This window comes from Manduca sexta, chromosome 14, assembly GCF_014839805.1.
Source record: "Manduca sexta isolate Smith_Timp_Sample1 chromosome 14, JHU_Msex_v1.0, whole genome shotgun sequence".
NCBI lineage: Eukaryota > Metazoa > Arthropoda > Insecta > Lepidoptera > Sphingidae > Manduca > Manduca sexta.
Window position 1 is genome coordinate 11,601,621 of NC_051128.1, and position 21,035 is coordinate 11,622,655.

Consider the following 21,035-nt stretch of genomic DNA (forward strand, 5'->3'; position numbering starts at 1 on the left):
TATCATGGAACTAGTTGTGCCTGCGCTCATATCATGGAACTAGTTGTGCCTCTGCCTACCCCTCTAGGATGATTAGCTTTATTATGTGTGTATGTAACAATTTTAAGGGAAATTCATTTTATTGAAAGTCTGAACATGTCTGAATGAAGAAATAATTATTAGAGAAGCAAGAAGAAACTTTATTGTAATTATTATATTTTTTTTAATTGTAATTCTTACATATCAGACATATAAAATTTCATTACAGACATTTTGCTACACATAGTACATATATATAGATGCCTGCAGAAGTCTATTTCTTGAATAAATTTTTGATTGATTGATTGATTATATATATCACACAAGAGAACCCACGGCCTCTCACTTCACAGCCGGCTACTCGCCCACAGCTCACTGCCTCTGTTCCTCACGGGAGCTGCCAATAAAACAAATATATTTTTTAAAAATTACTTATTTAACACAAAGAAAAAAAAAACATTATCAGCCACATGATATCCATTGCAGAACAAAGGCCTCCTGCAAAAATTTCCAGATTGAATGTCGGAAGCAGCCCGCATCGAGCAATGCCTTTTTTCTTAATTAAGTCGATGGTCTTCCAAATAAATCCAATACTTACTTTTTCACTATATCCAGCAGTTCTTGTTTTTCTATTTACGTATAATGTCTACCCCTTTATTGGGTTTTGTTATTTGAAGACTCCGTTGATAATTTATAGAAACTTCTATGGTAAGACACGAAATAAGAATTATGAATATTGTTAACAAAGAGAATATAATCACTACGATTTAATTGTTGACGAAAATTTGACAGATACAGAAGTTTTTTTTTTCTAAAGTGACTAATGTCAATACTGATCATGCTGCCAAATGGCAAGTATAAATAAGTTGGAATGTATTTACTACATCAATGTTGAGAATTTAATAATTAAAAATCATTTTTCATTAAACTGCGTATTACGTTATTTGATTTTTTATGTTTCATAAATTATGCTGCGTGAAACGACACATAAATATCATTTTATTAAAATTATGTAAACGAAAACAAACTTTTTATAATCTATAGCAAATTAACTGCTCCTCAACTGAGTTTTCCGTAAAATCTTTTAATGTACGTTTGAGAATGCCATTTAAATTAAGTAGCCTGTTAAATTTAAGTAGGCCTCAGACAAGTTGGTTGGTTGAGTAGCGTTTCAGTATTCGGGCGTAAGTCTTCTATTCTATTCTCAATTCTTTTTTGCCAACCTGGCCTACGATCATTACCATTTGTGTTTGAAATATTACTCTTTATTTTAGATCCGTTAAATTTTGCTGCAGTTAGGGCAGAGCAATAGATGATAGTTTGAAATGTTGAAAAATCTGTATTACTGTTAATTTGTTCTGGGAGAATAACATTGTTTATGTATTTTAAAACTATAGCTAGATTTTTTGACGCTCTCTGTTTCGGTATGTATGGACGGTTTGTAGGTACAGATCCTGTATACTGGGTTAATGATTCGTTAAATATTAGGTCTATTTTTGAATTGCGATCATTTACATTTGGTCCTGTTTGGACTGTGTACATGAGATCTGGATCAGATCTGTACATAAAAGGAGAACTGGCTCCGGACCTTGGCACAGTGTTAGTGTTGGTGGGTGAGTGTGCTAGCACTATATGCTGTGTAGGATTATTGGTAACGATTTCGGTGTTGGTACTAACTAATAAGGAATTGCAATGACTGTTATCGGAGGTGTGTTCTTGACTAATGCGGCTTTGAAAAGAAGCAGTTGTAATATCTTTTTCGGAATCCATATTTAATTCTTTAGCTATTTCTTTCCTTAATTGTTGTATTCTACAGTCGGTTAAATATTTATTGTTGATAATCAAGCGCCTTTGATCAGCAACTCTCTGCTCAGATAAATGGTTCAGGTGTGGATAATATGAAATGAACTCGCGATGCATTTGTTTTCGATAAGAAGTCATGTTAGTTTCCAAGTGTGTCACTCTCAGATAACTGCGAATTATGGTTTCATTTTGCTCGTTTGTCCATTTCATGCGTTGATTTTGTGAATGTCCTGTTGACGATATTATATGAGTTGGTGATGTATTTGAGTTATGTTTTGAATTTAACTGTGATTGTACTTCGTTATATATTTCTGTGATTCTGTGTTCTGGCAGTAATTTACTTCGAATAATAGCTCGGCGTTGATCACCCAGACGCTGTCTGCTTATTTGGATGTCTGGAAATTTCTCAATGAATTTATTGTAAAGAGGCTCTAAGTATGCTTTATTGTCAGATTCTAACATTGTGATTTGAAGATAGGTGCGCAGAATGAATTCATTCATATCTCTTGACCATTTCATGCGCTTACTTTGACCGCTTGTGGTGGGCACAGAATTTACAGCTTTACATGCCGTCTGTGCAACATCCTCAAGAGGTATATTTGATGAGGTTATTTCATCGGTATCTGGCGCCTCCCTGCACTCCCTCGATACCGATCGTAGATAATATCTGCTATGAGTTGAAGTTTCCGTGTATAAAGATGTTGGTGAGCTTGATGCTGCTATGGTGGATGATTTGTAACTAGTGGATGGTGATGATATGTTAGTAGTGCATAACGATGACTGCGGTGATGATGGGTCGGCTGTATTAAATTTATCGAGGGGAACCCGCCTGTTCAGTCCCCCGTCGCCAACGGTTCGCATACTGAGGCATCCAGCGTTGGCTCCAGATGCGCCCCGGCGACCCCCGGGCAGCGGCCGTAGATTATATTTATTAGTTTTCATGCTCCATAAATTGGGATACCATTGCCACGTTAGCCACGCCAGTAAATTAAAATCGTGTGTCCGCCCCCCACGTGATCAGGTGGTCGATCAGGACGTGTGGTTGGATTTTAGGGGGCTTATTATTATAATTAATATCGTACAGTCTCTTTCTGCTGCTAAGCTGCAACGCGCAAGCTCCTTTGTTAGGTTTGAAGGACACCTTAGCTAGTGTAATTAATGAGCATTATCCGACTTAATGGACTTAAGTCACAGGAACACGCTGGATGCAGGCTTTCAACAGGTCCATCTGGAAATGTTTAGGGGAGGCCTATGTTCAGCAGTGGCGTTTATGTGACTGATGATTATGAGACATAGGTAACATCTGATTTCAAAACTTGCAATTCAAAATTCGGGTGGTGTTGGTACGGTTGACTCACCACCAGGCAAGTAACTTGCTCGTCTCATTGAGTTACAAAAAATAATACATATTTCAGTGTGAAACATCTTCCCGTGTGTTCGCAGTCGAGCCAATTTGGCCCGCTATTTGATTTTCATTTCGACTTACATGGAAACAAATTGGCTCCTGAATGAGAATCAATTACTAATTAAATTACTTATTCTTCCTTGCGTTCAATTTTATTGCTTCATAAATTAGGACATTATTCTTGTGGTTCTTAGCCCGTTTCTTAAGCATTATTTAAAACGGATTTTATGGACACAAATTAAAAATCGTTTTATGTAAATTATCTTCGGATCGTTTGGTAAATAGACAAGGGATGACGAAGAAAGCAGTCTTTAAATGCTTCTTAAATATAATAAAATTAAAATATATATCAAATGTATTCTTGAAGTTGATTTTGTCTGAAATGAAGCAATGAAAGTATACACTGATCCTGTTAATGACTCTAAATCTTAAGTTTCTGTACTCTATCTACACTTCTATGTTCCCTTCACTTCTGTGTTCTATCTACACTCTCCTGTCCTTTGACCTCCATCCTTCATTTTTTATCCTCTGTTATCTATCATAGATCTGACAATATACCTCCGACCTACAATCCGCGAATGGCTTACTGACCAACACCTCAGTCCGCCTCGTAATCACGAAGGCTGTAGTCTTCGAAACATCGGTGAAAATTATAATACCGCGATAAAATCCGCTAAATAGTTTTATTTCAATGCTAGATAGCAAATCCATCTTTTCAATCCAGTAAACCAACTTTGCGGGTAGTCTATTGTTATATCAACTCGTCAGCCGGAAATTCGGAAGTTTGATCAAAGCAGAACTATATAATATCAAGTGACCGATACGATTGTTGCATTTGATATTGCAATTTTGTTGTTTAAGTCGAATTTTACACACTACATCGACCGAGTTGTCAATAGATTTTTCAGAATCTACCTTTTACAAATATTGTAATATGAAATATCTTTAAATTGGATTAATTTTTTGAAATACCTACTCTATTATATCTAAGCAAAATAGTGAAACAGGTTTAAGGAATCATTGAAAAAACATTTCAAGCTAAAATATAATATAGTATAATTATACTTATACTATACTGAAACAAATAATGTACTTACCTAATCCAACCCAATCCAGGTCGATAGGTTTCTTAGAGAACATTCGTGTCGGCGCGCAGTTAGGGGAATAAATTAAAAGTTAGGCGCGAACAGTTCGCAAACTAACGTACCAGTCATTTGGAATCAAACTTTACAACTGGAAACCTTAATTCCTTGGTTAAATTTAGTTGATTGCTTTGATTTCAGCGCTTCATCTTTCTTCCTATTTCATTTGAAGCAGATTTTGTCTATAGTAAATAATTCGTTATAAATATAATATCAGTATTACATACTGCCCTACTGCTGGCCATGGAACTCCTCTACTACTGAGAGGGATTAGGCATTAGTCCACCACGCTGGCCTAGTGCGGATTGTTAGACTTCACATATCCTCAAAATTCCTAAAGAGAACTTCTCAGGTATGCAGATTTCCATAGCATGTTTTCCTTCATTGTTAAAGTAAACGTGAATTCACAAAGAATACTCATATACTTAATTTTATAAGTCAGGCATGTGTGCCTTTAGGATTTGAACCTGGCGAAATTCGTCTCGGCAGTCCGTTCGATACCAATAGACCATCGCCACTTTAATCACCACAATAATCAGTTACTTCTAAAAAATAACCTCCAAACTGGTACGACTCCTAAAATTTCCTTTAATTTCCTGATTTGCAAACAATCATACAACACTGTTAGATACTTTTGCTTCTATAAAAATATTTCTTCGATATAAAATCTGCGATCTCATTAAAACTAATAATAAAACAAATAAAATATTAAATATCCTTTATTACTATTTACACAAAACTTAAAAGACACATAATGTGATTTGAATTATTTCCGACTGCATTCAAGAATATTACTTTTCAGTACTTTGGAAACCATTATATAATTTTTAGTCTTATTTCCATATATTTTAAATTCAATATTATGTAAAATATAATTATTATTTTTTTACCAGCACAACAAGTGACCCCGCCGCACCTGATGATAAGTGGATCGGGGTTCAATAGAATGTTGACTGACGAAAGATGATCACCCCTCGCCAGTCGACACAATTATGCCGGCCGGTTAGAACCGGATATACACAGGCTGATCCCGGAACGCGACACATTTACGTGGGCCTATGGCGGGTTATAACACCTTGAATACGGTGGTCGCTATCCGAGCGGATATAAAATATATCCTACCAACAACAAATCTAAATTCAAGATATATTTCCCTATTTAAAAGTGAACTAATCAGTCAAAAATGTTCACCTATTGCTTTCCCGAGATTACTTCAGCAAAAAAACAAATGAGTCGGTTGATAAGGAATCACCATCCCATAATGCAATAGATATGGGCGTTGGATATTACGTACTGTGAACTAGGATGACAAAGACGAAGGGGTAAAAATAATAATGATATAATTGGATCAATTGTACACTCCCTCTACTCTGATCTATTACATAAAAAAAGAACATATTTGTAATTACCCAGCTTTAAATAACAACTCTGGTGATCTATTTGTATATCAGTCAAAACTCTTAACACCAGTTTCACCCCTTTATTCCTATTCACCCCACTTCACGGATCTATATTAGGATTATTTCCTATTATCGTTCGTTTTGATTCAATATCCTAAAATTCTTCAAAACTAAAACATTCTCAAAATTCTTAATGCAGTCAAATAACAGCAATGAAAAACCCATAACGTTAAACATAAACAGACTCTCACGCTATACACATAAAGTACATTTTTACATGTTTCATACTAGGAAAGGCCACAGTAACCATTGCAAGTATTTATCAGGCTTATATCTTAAAGAGGGATCCCTTATAAATATTCTAGTTCATAAAGATATTCAACTGATCCTATGTAAACTGGGGCAAGCGAAAACCACATTTGGCATACTGTTTTAAAAAAATATATATGAATCCATAACAAATATATACAGTAATTGTACCATATCGCAAACTTCCTTTACCAAATAAAAAAGGAATCCCGTAAATCGCCCCACAAAGCTGAGAAAAATCTGTGTGGATTTATAAAAAAAATATACAAACACAGGAATTGTGATCGTCCTCCATTTTCGGATCATTTTGTTGACAAAATACTTATCCTTATTTTATAATTAAATTATTAGAAATGCACACTTCCGTGATAATTATTATTTAATCAACATTACCTACTTACACCAGTTTGCATAGACCAATAATATTTATTGAAAATTAATAAAATCATAAATTGGTAGAAAAATATTTTTGTTATTTGGCAACACTCATGTAAAGACCGGGTTATATGGAAATACATTTTTTAAATAAAACGATCTTATGCAACTATTGATATGACTACCGCATGTGTTCCGTAAACAAATCATAATAATGTAAAAAATTATGACAAAGAATTCATAATGTAATTTTGTTTTTATAATTATAAAAATTCTCCACAAATTCCACATAACTCAGTATTCATTAATATGCATATAATTCTTCATAAGTCACGAATTCAAATATTTTAACATTCCCAATACACTTATATTAAAACATAACGCGAAATCAGTGCAAATTACACGGTTTTTTGTAAACGATTCCGATCGCTTTTTCGATCGATCGCTACAATGAACCAATCAGAACAAAGCTTTTTGACATGCTTTCAAATGGATTACATTGATTGGTTTATTCTTAGGATCGAATCAAAGATAAGATAATTAAGCAAACGGCAATATATAATGTAGACACTGCGGTACAAAATGTCTTTACTTAATTATTTTTTAAATAATAGTGTAAAATATTTATCATTCAAAAATTACTTCAGCACTATTCTTTCCATGATAATCATGTATATATTTAAGTTAGAAGCTGGCATCAAAAATATTTTGTGAGAATAAATATTACAAATTTAAAATCATTTTGGCCACTAATAAGATCTACTTACATTTTTTATAACAGGAGCTGACTATAACCAGCCACAATTTTAGAAAAATTGCAAAAGATGGCTTTTCAGGGAAAAAGGGGTTCCCATCAAGGGACTCCAAAAAATCGTAATAGCATTTTTTTTTCTCAACGTACCTCAGCAAATTAAATATTATGTTTTGTTTATAATAAATGATTTTACACTATTATATATGAAAACATACATTTATTAATGCGTAATTTTCTTAAATATCTTTAATAATTGTCATTCACGGAATAAACAGGCAAATCTAAGTTCAGTTTTATTTTTTGTTTTCATTGACAGTTATATAAAAAAAAACCGTAAATATTTTCTAATAAAGTAAAGTTTCCTGTAATAAAAGAATTATTATTTATAAATTTATTTAACATAGGGTTTCAATATAATCTCTTTACAATATTTTTTCTCAATATATTCGGATTATTTTTTCGCTACGGTTGGCAGACGAGAACTCATGGAGGGGAAATAGTCGAAACTTTTTAACTTGTTACAACTTACAATGATAAAGCGCTCTAATAATTTACAAATGGATGAACAAACATTCTTTATTCTTAATCACTTTCAGTTTACCAAAAAAAAAACATTTAAAATGACGATAATTCCATTTATAAAAAACGCTGCAAAACTTCTTTTTTTTTAATCTGTTCGTTGTTCAGACCATACTGCGCTTGATAGTATGCAGAGTTGGGTCCGTATAAAATGTTTTCTGACGAGAGATGATCACTCCTCGCCAGTCGACACAGTTATGCAGGCGTGTTTGGCCAAATATAAACAGGCTGATCCCGGAACACGATACACTTACATGTACCATTACGGCGGGTTTTGAGTACGGTCGCTATCCTGGCGGATATAAAATATCCTACCACTAGCATACAACTAACTTACCAAACTAAACGAGCATTCAACCTAAATTGGAAATAATTTTCTACCTACATTATTTTCCTACGTTTCTTCCATTCCTGTCAAAATTAAGTGTTGCCATGCATTAATTTTTCTGGTAAATTTTACTATACTTCATATATGTGCATGTAACTATATATTATTTATAAAGTTACTCGTATAATTAAATTTTCGAATATATCTTGTATAATGTCTAATGGTTTTTTTTTCTACTATAAATATAGTAACTTTTTTATAGAGCAAGGCAATGTGACCTCACTCCAGCCGATAGTACGATAGTACGCGGAGTAGGGTACAGACAGGGTCGATTGGGGAGCGATGATAACCCCTCGCCAGTTGGCACAATTATGCCGGCCTGTGAAACCCAATAAAACTGTTAATTTTGTCAAAGTGACGACGACGGTTTGTGGCCGATATTGTCGCTTCTAGTTGAACAATTCATATATAAACTGACCGTAAAACATATCGTGTTTTGGCGCCATTTCATATTATATCTATGGGATATTTTTTCCGGTCCACAGTAAATCTTGCCTATATCATACGGACACATTCTCCAGGCTTTCGACTCATACAAGAGCTCTATCGCCTGTAAGATCTATACACTGTACAAATCTGAATATACCTTTAAACTGAATTCGAAAACTCAACTTACCAACTTTCACCACAAACTTCAATCACAAAACAACACAGATTATTCTCGGACTGCACAAAAAAACATCCAGTGTGTGGGGTGGATTTCTTCGCAAACCATGCACGCTGGTTATGGCAGGTTAGTGATCTCGCGACAATTCTGTAGGGACTAGCAGGGCCATTAAATGTTACTCATATCATGGACAGCAAGACGCACCAATTCCATCCTTGTCCAATTGAAGATCAAGATTAGACCCTCCATAATGTGCTACCAGTCCTAAGTTATTTTGACCACAGAGATAGCCAGATAACTTCAACAAACTGGTTGTAGGGAAAGTAGACGGTAGAAGGCCACATGGGCGAGCAAATACCCATAATAGGACTTCCTATTACCACTTCCCTGAGAAAAGCCGAAGAGAGGAGGGCTTGGAAAATTCGTCATCGACTCAGTCAAGAGGTTTCGAGACGGACATGACCTTCAATGATACGACCAAGAAGAAGCGGAATCGTAACCGCCTATTAAGAACTGTATTAACTAAACGTAAACTTGCGTTACAATTTCTGTGTTCAGTTTAGTGCCATACATTAACACGGTACCGCCAGTACCCGTGCAACCAGCACCGTTTAACTACCAGAATAGAGATCATTCGAGAAGGTTTTAGTTCGGCACTAACAGCCGGTTTCAATTCACGATCCCATTCTCAATCCGATTTTGAGAATGAACCAATCAAAAAAAGTCATTTATAAGCATGTCAAAATAACTAATCTGTATGTTATTTTTTTTAGATAGATCGAAAAAACCGATTGGGATCGTTTATTGAAAATGGCGGTAAGACAATGGTTCATATAACCCGTCAACATCTCTTGTTGGATTGTTCTTTTAAGTTGTATTTAAGCGAATCCAGTCCATTATATCACTTCTATTAGGCGTATATAGACCCTCCATTATTGCTTCCTAAGATATGGTTTCCCCACTCAACATACGTAGCGTAGACTCTACTCCCATCGGCTCCGCTTGCCGCTCTTGCGAACGCGTTCGGGCTTCTGTTCGGAGCTGGGGTTGGAGTTCGACTCAGTGGGTGAAGCGTGAGCGGCAGGCGCGTTGACGCCGGGCTGGATCGACGTCAACGTCTGCTCCCACGAGTGGTCTGTTGACGCCGTGAACTACATGAAGAAAAAAAATCTTTTTAAATATCTCAAGTCCACTATTAAAAATTTATTACAGTCTGATATCCGCAAAAAAAAAAAAAAAAAAAAAATACAAATAAATAACTGCAAAGAATGACAAGAGATTTGAATTCAATAGCAACCAAGACTGAATCTTATGTGTTACCACATATAATTTGTATTACAAAAATATCTACCAGCACTGCTTCTAATATATTTTGATAACTATTATCATCCGGACGCGCAATATTACAATTAAATGTTAGTTATCAAATTCAAAGAATATCTACCACAATATCACCTCCCATAAAAATAGAGGCACGAATTGAGAGCACGCTCGTGATTGGTTGGTTTTCTGTCCAACACGCCGAAGTTTCGTGCGATTGATTCCTCAATCGATACTCGTTGTCTATTGGCTTACGCGTGTCATACGGCTAATTTTGTCGAATTTGTACATACGATCCCTCACCCTGTTCATCTGTGCTCATGACCTCTGCCTTTTACTGTACCTGATTGTACTGAGCCCTGAAGGCCTGTTTGAGTGATGCGAGGCGGTCGGTGGCGGGCCCGTGGCTCTTCTCAAGCGCCACGGCTGTGATCGGCTCGTCGTTGTGCACGGGTAAGCCGGGACGCTCTTTGTACCTGGTACATATATGTTTAGAATTTTTTGCATATATTCAGCTGATGAGTAAATAAGTCACACGTGTGATCATCATGGCACATAACAGTTACAATATCAAAAGATATTTTTTTTTACTGACAAGGCAAAGTGACCCTACTGTACCTATAAGAGGAGTGGGGGCCAACTAGAATGTCGACACATGAGAAATTATTAAGTACCCGTCGGCAGTAGACAAAATTAAGCCGGCCTATTGCAACCGTATACACACAGGCTGATCCCGAAACGCGACACACTTACGTGTACAACTATGGCGGGTTTTAACACCTTGTATGCGGTGGTCGCTACCCCGGTGGATATTAACCATATCCTACCACCAACAAAGACTTAAAGAAAAGACATTAGGGAAGGCAAGGGGGTATTTGTAACATCAGATCACTATACGAAATGTATCAGCAAGCTATCATTTTACATTTTACAGGTTTCTTTAGGACAATCAGAGTTTAAATATGTTTATATTCACCCTAATCCACATCCGCCGATGTTTAGATTCTTTCCCTTGCCCTTTTTGAACCGCGACTTGCGGAACCACGACGACTGCATCGCCAGGTGCATCAACTCTTCAGGTACTTCCTGCGAACAATATCAATTGATCAAATGTCAGGACTTCAAGTTCTATTTCTATGTATGCAATGTGTGGTCCTTCGAGCCGGACACTAAAAATAATTACCTGTTGCGCAGCCTCGAGATGCCTGACGAGGTGTCCGGCGAAGTCACGATCCTTGTCAGCAGCGAGCAGCGTGTGGGCCACCCCCCGCACGCCAGCGCGTCCCGTTCGCCCCACACGATGGGTGTGGGTGTCGATATCGCGCGCCACCGTGTAATTCACCACCGTGCGCACGTGCGGGATATCCAGACCGCGCGCTAGACCATAATTTTCGTTAATATACACCGTCAAATGAGAGGAGGTCAAATAAGTGATCATTGTCCACAAACACCTACACTTTCAGAAAGGTTATTGATGAGCTACTGCCCTTAAATTAACGTAATAGATTTTCGGAAAGAAACATACAGGCTCTATTAGGGCCCTCAGATATTCTGACTCAGTAAACGAAACTCAACAATAACCTGTCAAATTTACATTGATTTCCTACGACACAGTGTTGCCAAGCTCTAAGCTGTTTATGCTGTAGTCACACATCTACATTGTAATTCTTTCAGTTTACCATGATCTACTTCTTGCTAGAGAATAATAATACAAAATTGTTTAAGTTTCTATATCGAACGTATCTTATATAAACGTACGTAAACCTCACCTGCCACGTCAGTAGCGACTAGTATGGTGTTCTCCTGTCGTTTAAACGCTGTGATCACCTTGTTCCTGTCGGCCTGCTCCATGTCTCCGTGCAGTAACAGCGCGTCGTACTGTTGCACGCCGAGGTTCGCCGCAGTCTGTTCAGCTTCTAACTGCAAACATTCAATTCACTTATCGTTGGAATTGAGAATGCGAGCCATCATTCCCTTTATAACCAGCACGGCTACACTTTTATTTATTAAAAGTGACCCAAAAATCTTATCAGAAAGGTACAAAATCAATTTAAAATTATAAAGGTGTAATACCTTCTTGGTAACAAATATTAACACGCTGCCAGCCGACAGAAATTCCACCAAGTTGCTGAGTAGCCATGCCCACTTCTCCTCGGGTTTGTAGAATATTCTAAGGAAGAGAGAATTCATTTTATTACAATAAGAGTATCAAGTAAACACGCATTATTGCATAGAGAGCAGAACACCAAGATATTATAAGAACATGATGGTTAGTTTATAAAGCTAATTTTAGATTACCAAGAAAATAATCGGAAATTGAATTTCACAAGCGATTTTACAATGTAAATTTTGCAGTTCACAGGATTTGCGACGAGACGCAAGTGTACGGAATTATTTAATTACCGCTAGTGTAAACTCATCTGGAAGATCTTGGTCAATATATTGATACGAAAACATACTAACCTAAATTTAGCAGTGATGATAGTTTTAGTAAGGTGTTGAGTGACGAGATCATTCATCTCACAATGCACATGTAGAGTCGAAATATATACTGCACATACTGAGTAACGAGGTCAGTAGCGCCGCCAGTCTTCTGTCTCAGAATGCACAAGTATAGTCACAGTACATACCGCACGTGCTGAGTAACGAGGTCAGTAGCGCCGCCAGTCTTCTGTCTCACAATGCACAAGTATAGTCACAGTACATACCGCACGTGTTGAGTGACGAGGTCGGTGGCGCCGCCAGTCTTCTGTCTCACAATGCACAAGTATAGTCACAGTACATACCGCACGTGTTGAGTGACGAGGTCAGTAGCGCCGCCAGTCTTCTGTCTCACAATGCACAAGTATAGTCACAGTACATACCGCACGTGCTGAGTAACGAGGTCAGTAGCGCCGCCAGTCTTCTGTCTCACAATGCACAAGTATAGTCACAGTACATACCGCACGTGTTGAGTGACGAGGTCGGTGGCGCCGCCGGTGCCGTGTGCGACGCGCACGGGGTCGCGCAGCGCGTCGCGGGCGAGGCGCTCGACGCGGCGCGGGAACGTGGCGGAGAACAGCAGCGCCTGCCGCTCCGGACGCACGTGCGCGCAGATCGAACGCACCTGAGCCTCTGAGCGACACGGACACGCACATCAACAATATTATTTATATATCAGAGCTTATAGTCCGTAAACTAAAACTGGCACTTGTGGCAAAAACCAAATATATTAATCGCAAGTGTTCCAATTTATCGTTTTATATCGATAGTCAAAATCGATTTAAAATATCTACAGTCGATATAAAATCGATTTAAAATATCGCGTCTATATAAAATTGATATAATCCTACTCACCAAATCCCATGTCAAACATCCTATCAGCTTCATCAAGCACTAAATACGTGACCCTCTGCAAGTTGGTCGCCTTGCATGATGAGGTCTATCACTCTGCCAGGAGTGCCCACTATGATCTCAGCGCCGCCGCCCTCGAGAGCCTTGCACTGTTCCCACTTAGAACCTCCGCCGTAACAACACACGCAACGGATGTTGTACACTTTGCCGAACCTCTTCGCCTCCATGTATATCTATAAATACATACTGGAATAACTACATGAACATATCTGTATGTCCTACTTTTTTTTAAAAATATAGACCTATAAAATTCTACAATTATTAACTCTAATATCTCATATTGATTTCTAGCAAAGTTATGAACATAAATTAATGCCTAATTCCATGCCTCTCAAATCTTCAATGATAATAGAACAATCAACTACATTCAAGAGAATATAACTAAGAGTTTGTAAATCACCTGTGGCGCCAAACCCCGTGATGGGCGCCAGTAAAATTCCAACGAATAATACCCAACAATATATAGAAATAAGACCAGAGTAAACTACATTAATGAACGCATATTAATCGTATTAAATGTTTGTGTATCACCTGTTGCGCCAACTCCCTGGTGGGCGCCAGTATGAGTCCGATAGGTCCGTCGCCAGGAGCCAGCTCCTTCTGATCCATGATGTGGATGAGTAGCGGCCACAGGAACGCGCACGTCTTACCCGAACCGGTACGCGCGATACCTGCAAAATGTAAGATTTATTGTCGATAAAAATCTTATTGATTTCGAAATTAAGGTATGATGGTATTACATTGTTTTTTTAAGGAATATGCTCACAATTACTGTTATCCTGCAGTCAATACAGCTAAACCGATTTAGTCGACACATTTCGAGAAATAGACAATAGATCAAAGAACAATCCAGACTAAACTTTGTCTTGGAAAGGGATTTTTAAAAGTGGTAGGGCTGTAAAATATTAAGAAAATCTTTGTTTGAGAACAAAGAATATAGAAAAGATTCATGCCAATATTGATCATTTTCTTCCTCAGCTTTAACCATACCCATGTAAAAAGCTTTTAGAAGTCCACTGAAGAATATAAGGTCTTCCCTAGATTTTCAAACCAACCAGTTAGAAGCGGCCTACATCTGAGTTCCTGCAACTATTTCAACCTGGTCTGTCCACTTTGTAGGGGTAACATTGTGTCGAAACATCCAGTATTGATGACTTTACCTATAAGATCTCTTCCGGACAGTGCAGCGGGCACGCCGGCGGCCTGCACGGGCGTGGGCTGCGTGTACTCCGAGCGGCGGATCGCCTTCATCAGCTGCTCATCGAAACCCAGATGCGCGAAGCTGGACACCGGCTTCGGAGGGTCTGGGCCCGTGATCTGGAGACGAATGTTGAAACTTGTAAAGGCAATGGTTTGAAAAACTCATGAGATATTTTTTTCCAGCAAGTATAATAGCAATCAATGTTTCTTGGTCGTATGGTATTAGATACAAATTTTATTTGAATAACAATGTTTAAGTAAGACTTAGTCAAGGCTCAACACTTTCCTCCAATATTTTTAGTTTTGTCGACTCCTTCTGTTGAGAATCTTAAAATTCCTACAATTATGTGCACATGTCTCTCACCTTAACACCCAAATTCTTCTTCAACTCCTCAACCTGCTGCGGCGTCAGCTTTTCTATTTCCTCATGCGGCGTGTAGAAGTTCTTCTCAAAAGGCTCGTACTGTATCTGAGAGTGGTCTATAGGCGGGAGTGGGTCTATGATCTTGTTCTTTGGAGGCGCTATAGGATTACCGTCCTCATCGTATTCCACCTCCACGTCGGACGCGTCATCACCGTTATTTAAGGGATTTTCTTCCATATACCTATGAGATAAGGTTGACAACATGTGAAGTTCGAAACTACTTCAATACTTTTGCCAGAAATACTATTACATTATAAAACATAGGTCAGATTGATAAAATTACTTGTCATTTTGCACGAGTATAAAATCTAAATACTTATTATTGCAAAAGTTAACATCCCATCTAATTAAGTGATACTGATGTTGCTCCTGATAAAAAATAAAAGTCAAATGCATATATACTCTTTATATGGACTGTACTTTCTTTTATATATAGTTCAGGATACTCATTATATAATAAATAGTAAACATACTTATAATAACTCTCTTCATCGTCCATCTCGTCGATATCGCCCCTGGTGCCGCGACCGCTGTCCCCCTTCCCGCTAGCGGCGTTTTCCTTGCTCGCAACCAGGTCTTTGGCAGCCTGCTGCTCCAGACCGGCCATGTATGCGTCCAGGGGGTCCTCTTCATCATCGTCATTACGCTGGAAGAGAATGATAAAATCAAAGGATTGATCAAATAGTATTCAAATATACAAAGTGTTCCAAGCTTTGTCTGAGTTCAAAGCCTTTTCCTCAATTAAAGTTCCTGAACCACCATACTGATCTATAGAGTTGTCTGTGTGACTCCAACGCATATTTTAATAAATAGTTCTCATTATTTCTAGTTCATATTTTATTATTATGTGCCTTCATAAAACACACAGCGTTGATGTGAAGAAGCTGTCTATGGTTATGCTTTGTCTATAGTTATATACCTGTATAATCTGTGGATTCTGTTTACTTACACCTTCTTCTCACCAGAGGCGCCACTGTCGTGACGCTTGTGGCGAGTTGACAGTTATTTGAATCATAGCGTTTGTGGTTTTGCTGTGTTTTGCCGCGAAGTTTCAGTGATAAAGTAATTGCAAACAACTTTATGTGCAAAATTAGTGCATCAAGTCCAAATTATTCATCATTTACTTCGGTAAGTCTTTAGCATATTTTAAGATGAGTGATAATCGTGTTTATGACCAAGATAAGCCTGATTTTGTTGCTCCGGAGGGAGAAACAAAACAGGGGCTACGGGCCTCGCGTGAAGATTTACACAGTTCATCTTCTTTCTCATCTTCGGAAGATGAGGAGGGTTTCGCTAGCCCACCGCCGAATAAGCGATCAAAACACGATCACCGACATAGCTCATCTACCGTCAATGATCCACGAATAGACGCATTAATGACTCAGGTAGCTTGTATATCAGATTATCTTACGAATTTACCGTACCATTTACATACTGCAAACCAACCTTCGGATAATTTAATAGGAACTCCATCAACATCACAAACACCTTTTTAAATAATCCTACTCAGACGGACGTTAGTTTGGGTGAAATTCACGTTGATTTTGATAGTAAGATGGTTATTCCTGTAGCCGATAAAGATCGTCTCAGGAATCTAGAACAGTTGCAAATGTTTGATTCACCGGCTTGGAAATCGATCCGTTATAAAAGGCATTACAAACGTGTGTTGCTAGCCCAGGGTTTACAGCATTAAAAGTTAATGAGGAACTCTGTCATTTCAACAATCAGAAAGATTATTTGCAGTCCACAGAACAGGTGTTAGCAGGCTTGTCAAATTCTGTCTTGGAGCAACGGCAGCTATTACAAACAGGTCTTCAGAGTCTGGTAAATTGGGCTGCCGCTAACCCTGAAAATATAAATTCTAATACCTTGGTAGAAAAACTAACGGGTCTTTTGGACCTAACTCAGAGAGTAATAAGAAGTGGGAGACTATAATGCAGGTTATTTGTGGTAAGCGGGGAGAATGTATACAGACTAGGCGTGATAGAATTTTAAAAGAGATAGCCAATCCCAATTTAAAAGCCACATTACAGAGAATCCCGCCAAGCTCTGAGTATTTATTTGGACGTGAGAAATTGTTGCCAGTCATACAGTCTTTGGGTGGTACACAGGTTTGGTTAAATACTCCAAGCTACATAAAAGAGGACAAACCATCAACATCTTCTTATTCTAACCGTGTTACACATAATAAGGATGTTAGGAAGAACAAATATCATGATAATAAGTTCCACCGCACTCCAAAGAATAAGCCAGATTTTAAGAAGAATCAGCCCTTTCGTCACAGTAAAAAAGGCTCAGAATACAAGCACAATCCAAAGACATCACAAAAGTGACTATCACTTCGAAGGGGTTGTTTAAGAAATCATTTAAAAGTTTGGAAGGAATTGGGCGCAGGCCCATTTATTCAAAAGATTATAACCTATGGCCGTATACCTTTCAAACGAAAACCCCCTTGCAGTATCCATACAGCCATATACAAAGAGCTTTAACAACCAAGACAACGGACCAAATGTCAGAGGTCATAATCAAATTAAAATCCCAGAATATTCTAGAGAAACCATTGGTAATAAATTCTGGTTTCTTTTCAAAAATGTTTTTGATTCAGAAGCCAGATGGGGGGGTACGTCCTATTTTCGACCTCCGGAACCTCAACAGTTATGTTGCTACAAAAGATTCCAATTAATTTCTCAGGTGGACGTTATGGATTTCCTTCAAAGTCAGGATTGGTTAACGAAGATAGACCTTCAGCAGGCTTATTTTCATCTACCCATAGCGGAAACACACAGGCGTTTTCTGCGCGTCATATACAAGCAAGAAATCTTGCAATTAACAGCCTTACCTTTCGGTCTATCCTCTGCTCCTCAAATTTTTGCAGCCCTATCAAATTGGATTGCGGAAATCCTTCGGGCTCGAGGAATCAGGATTATAGTATATTTAGACGATTACCTTTTGGCCCACCAGAATTGTCTCAGCCTTACCAAACAGGTTACGGAAACCGTGACTCTCTTAGAGTCTCTAGGATGGCATATAAATTACCAAAATCAACACTAATCCCTACCCAGCAGTTAGAGTATCTGGGTCTCAGGTGGGATACTCAAGTCCAGACAGTAAACTTACCCTTCAAAAAAGTTCAGTCAATACAAACGAGCATTCGGGGCATTTTAGAGGTAGAGAGTTGTACCTTAAGACAGGCTCAGAGCTTGCTAGGGCAACTAAATTTTGCGAACCATACAGTACCCAAGGGCCGTTTACATTGCCGCCAATTCCAGGTTTTTCTCAGACAGTTCAAACAGACCAGACCTCGGGAGAGAAGGCTACTAACCCCCTGTGTGATACAAGACCTAAATTGGTGGCTGAAAGAGATAGAGCACAGTACGGTCTCTCTTCAAAGAAAGGAAATTACTCATTACCTCACCACAGATGCATCGGATGCAGGCTGGGGTGCCCAACTAAATGGGGTGTTCTTGGCCAAGAGGTGGACATCACGCCAGCGGAACTGGCATTCCAACGTAAAGGAATTGTACGCAGTTTTGCGGCCATAGAGAGTCGGCAGGTAAATTTGTCAAATGCGCATATCCTAGTGCAGTCAGACAATCGTACACTAGTGGCGTATATAAAAATCAAGGTGGCACTCGCTCAATAGCACTGCTAAATCTCACCAGCAGGCTTCTGGAGCTAACCGAGCAGCTCAACATAACGCTGTCGGCATGTTACCTCCCGGGAGGCTAAACGGCATTGCAGACCGCCTGTCGAGGGGTCGGCCAGTACCCGAGTGGCACTTGTTACCCCAGGCCACGGAAGCCATATTCAGACAATGGGGAGTTCCGGATATAGACCTGTTCGCATCCGAAAGCACCGCCGTCGTTACCAGTTACGTCACGCTGGATTCACAAGATGGATCAGCAGTATACTGCGACGCATTCAGTCGCGAGTGGGACTACAATCTTGCTTGGGTGTTTCCACCACCCAATCTAATTCCCAGAGTTCTATCGCACCTCAATACCGCGAAGGGTCTTTACATAGTGATAGCACCCCAGTGGACCCAATGTTACTGGTTACCAGACCTACAAACTCGAGCAATAGAGGATCCAATAACCATATTGCACCTGCAGAGGGTACTCATAGATCAGACCACCAGGCAACCACCTACCCAGGTGGACAAGATACATCTCCAGGCTTGGAAGGTTGGGGGTGGTCGGAACACATCTCGCATTGGAGTGTAGATGAACAAAAATTATTAAATAGCAGCTGGCGTTCTTCAACTCTGGAAACATATAAGGCTCCGATTAAGCGCTGGCAATCCTGGTGTAAATCAAATGACACTAATGATAAATCTCCAAAGGGTGAAGATATTGCTCGATTTTTAACAAACCTTTTTCTTAAAGAAAACCTAGCATTTAATAAAATTCTTCTACACAAGTCAGCCATATTTACTCATTGTAGACCGTGGAAAGAAAATTATAATAAAAACTTTTTTATTCAGCAAATATTAAAAGCCATATCGCTGGCTAGGATACCAACTAAAAGACGCCTATCTGGGATACTAAAATATTATTTGACTGGCTGTTAGCTACTCCGCATTGTGAGACACTTTTTGACATATCAAGGCGTACAGCTTTAATATTGCTTCTGGCATCTGGTCGCAGAATACATGACCTAACCTTGCTAGAGGTGACTGAGGAAAGTCTTGTTATTGAAAATGACAAGATTATTTTGTGGCCTAAATTTGGTTCAAAAACTGACACAGGAACACATCAACAATCAGGTTGGCTTTTGTTAAAGAACCAGAATGTTAATATTTGCCCAGTCCGACATGTCATGAAACTCTTAAAATTTCCAAGAACCGTCGAGCCAGTGGTGGTAATATAATAAGCCTTTTTATTTCCATTATGGGAGTCATTAAACCAGCTTCTAGGACAATTATAGCTGGATGGATCAGGTCCATTTTCAGGGAAGTTAAAATAGATGCACCCCTGGCAGCATTCGATCAGCAGTAGCATCAAAGAGTTGGGTAGAAGATAGACCTGTACAAGAAATATTAGACAGAGGTAATGGAGGAGTATGTCAACATTCACCAATCATTATTGCCGCAGAGTACAAAGACGGAATGATCATTCTGAAGATTTGTTGCAGAGAACATTCTCAGTTATATAAACAATAGTTATTATTTTATTATTATTGTTATTTTTGTTTTGTTTTGTTTGATTATTTTACCTTATAATAAGGAATTGTTATTTTATTATTATCCTTTTGTTTTGTTTGATTATTTTACTTTATAATGAGAATAGAATTTATAACTGTGATCAAAATGATAGAATTATATGATTTTCATTTTTATATTTTCTACTTAAATAAAATATATATATATATATATATATATATATATATAATTGTGGTAAATATAATAATCACATAGCGTTTGGGTATTTAATTTCTCCCTTCTCACCAGCAGATAACAAACAGGTCTTCACATCAACGCTGTGTGTTTTATGAAGGCACATAATAGCACTGTTTTGCATTCCAACAAAACAGATATTATGTGTAGAATAAAACACACAGCGTTGATGTGAAGACACGTATGATTCAAATAACTGTCAACTCGCCACAAGCGTCACGACAGTGGCGCCTCTGGTGAGAAGAAGGTGTAAAAAAACAGAATCCACAGATTATACAGGTATATAACTATAGACAAAGCATAACCATAGACAGCTTCTTCACATCAACGCTGTGTGTTTTATTCTACACATAATATCTGTTTTGTTGGAATGCAAAACAGTGCTATTATTATTTAATTCCGTTAGTATAAGTGCCGAAATTGTTAAAATAACACCCGCCTCAATGTGCGAGCCCCGCAGTGTGATTGTGGAACGACAGTGTCTTATTAACTGATGAACCCGCCGCCAATAGTAATGTTAATA

General features: G+C 38.3%; 1 protein-coding gene across 1 annotated transcript; it reads right to left on the minus strand.

Moving 5' to 3' along the window:
* Positions 1–5,073: 5,073 nt before the first annotated feature.
* Positions 5,074–15,766, minus strand: LOC119189268 (ATP-dependent RNA helicase DDX42-like). The gene is given in 13 exon segments (XM_037438427.1): positions 5,074–9,931; positions 10,444–10,576; positions 11,077–11,186; positions 11,284–11,477; positions 11,870–12,020; positions 12,174–12,270; positions 13,043–13,214; positions 13,437–13,504; positions 13,506–13,666; positions 14,025–14,164; positions 14,654–14,810; positions 15,058–15,298; positions 15,591–15,766. Coding segments are annotated over 13 exon segments (1,926 nt in total). The 5' UTR covers positions 15,725–15,766; the 3' UTR covers positions 5,074–9,763.
* Positions 15,767–21,035: the final 5,269 nt, after the last annotated feature.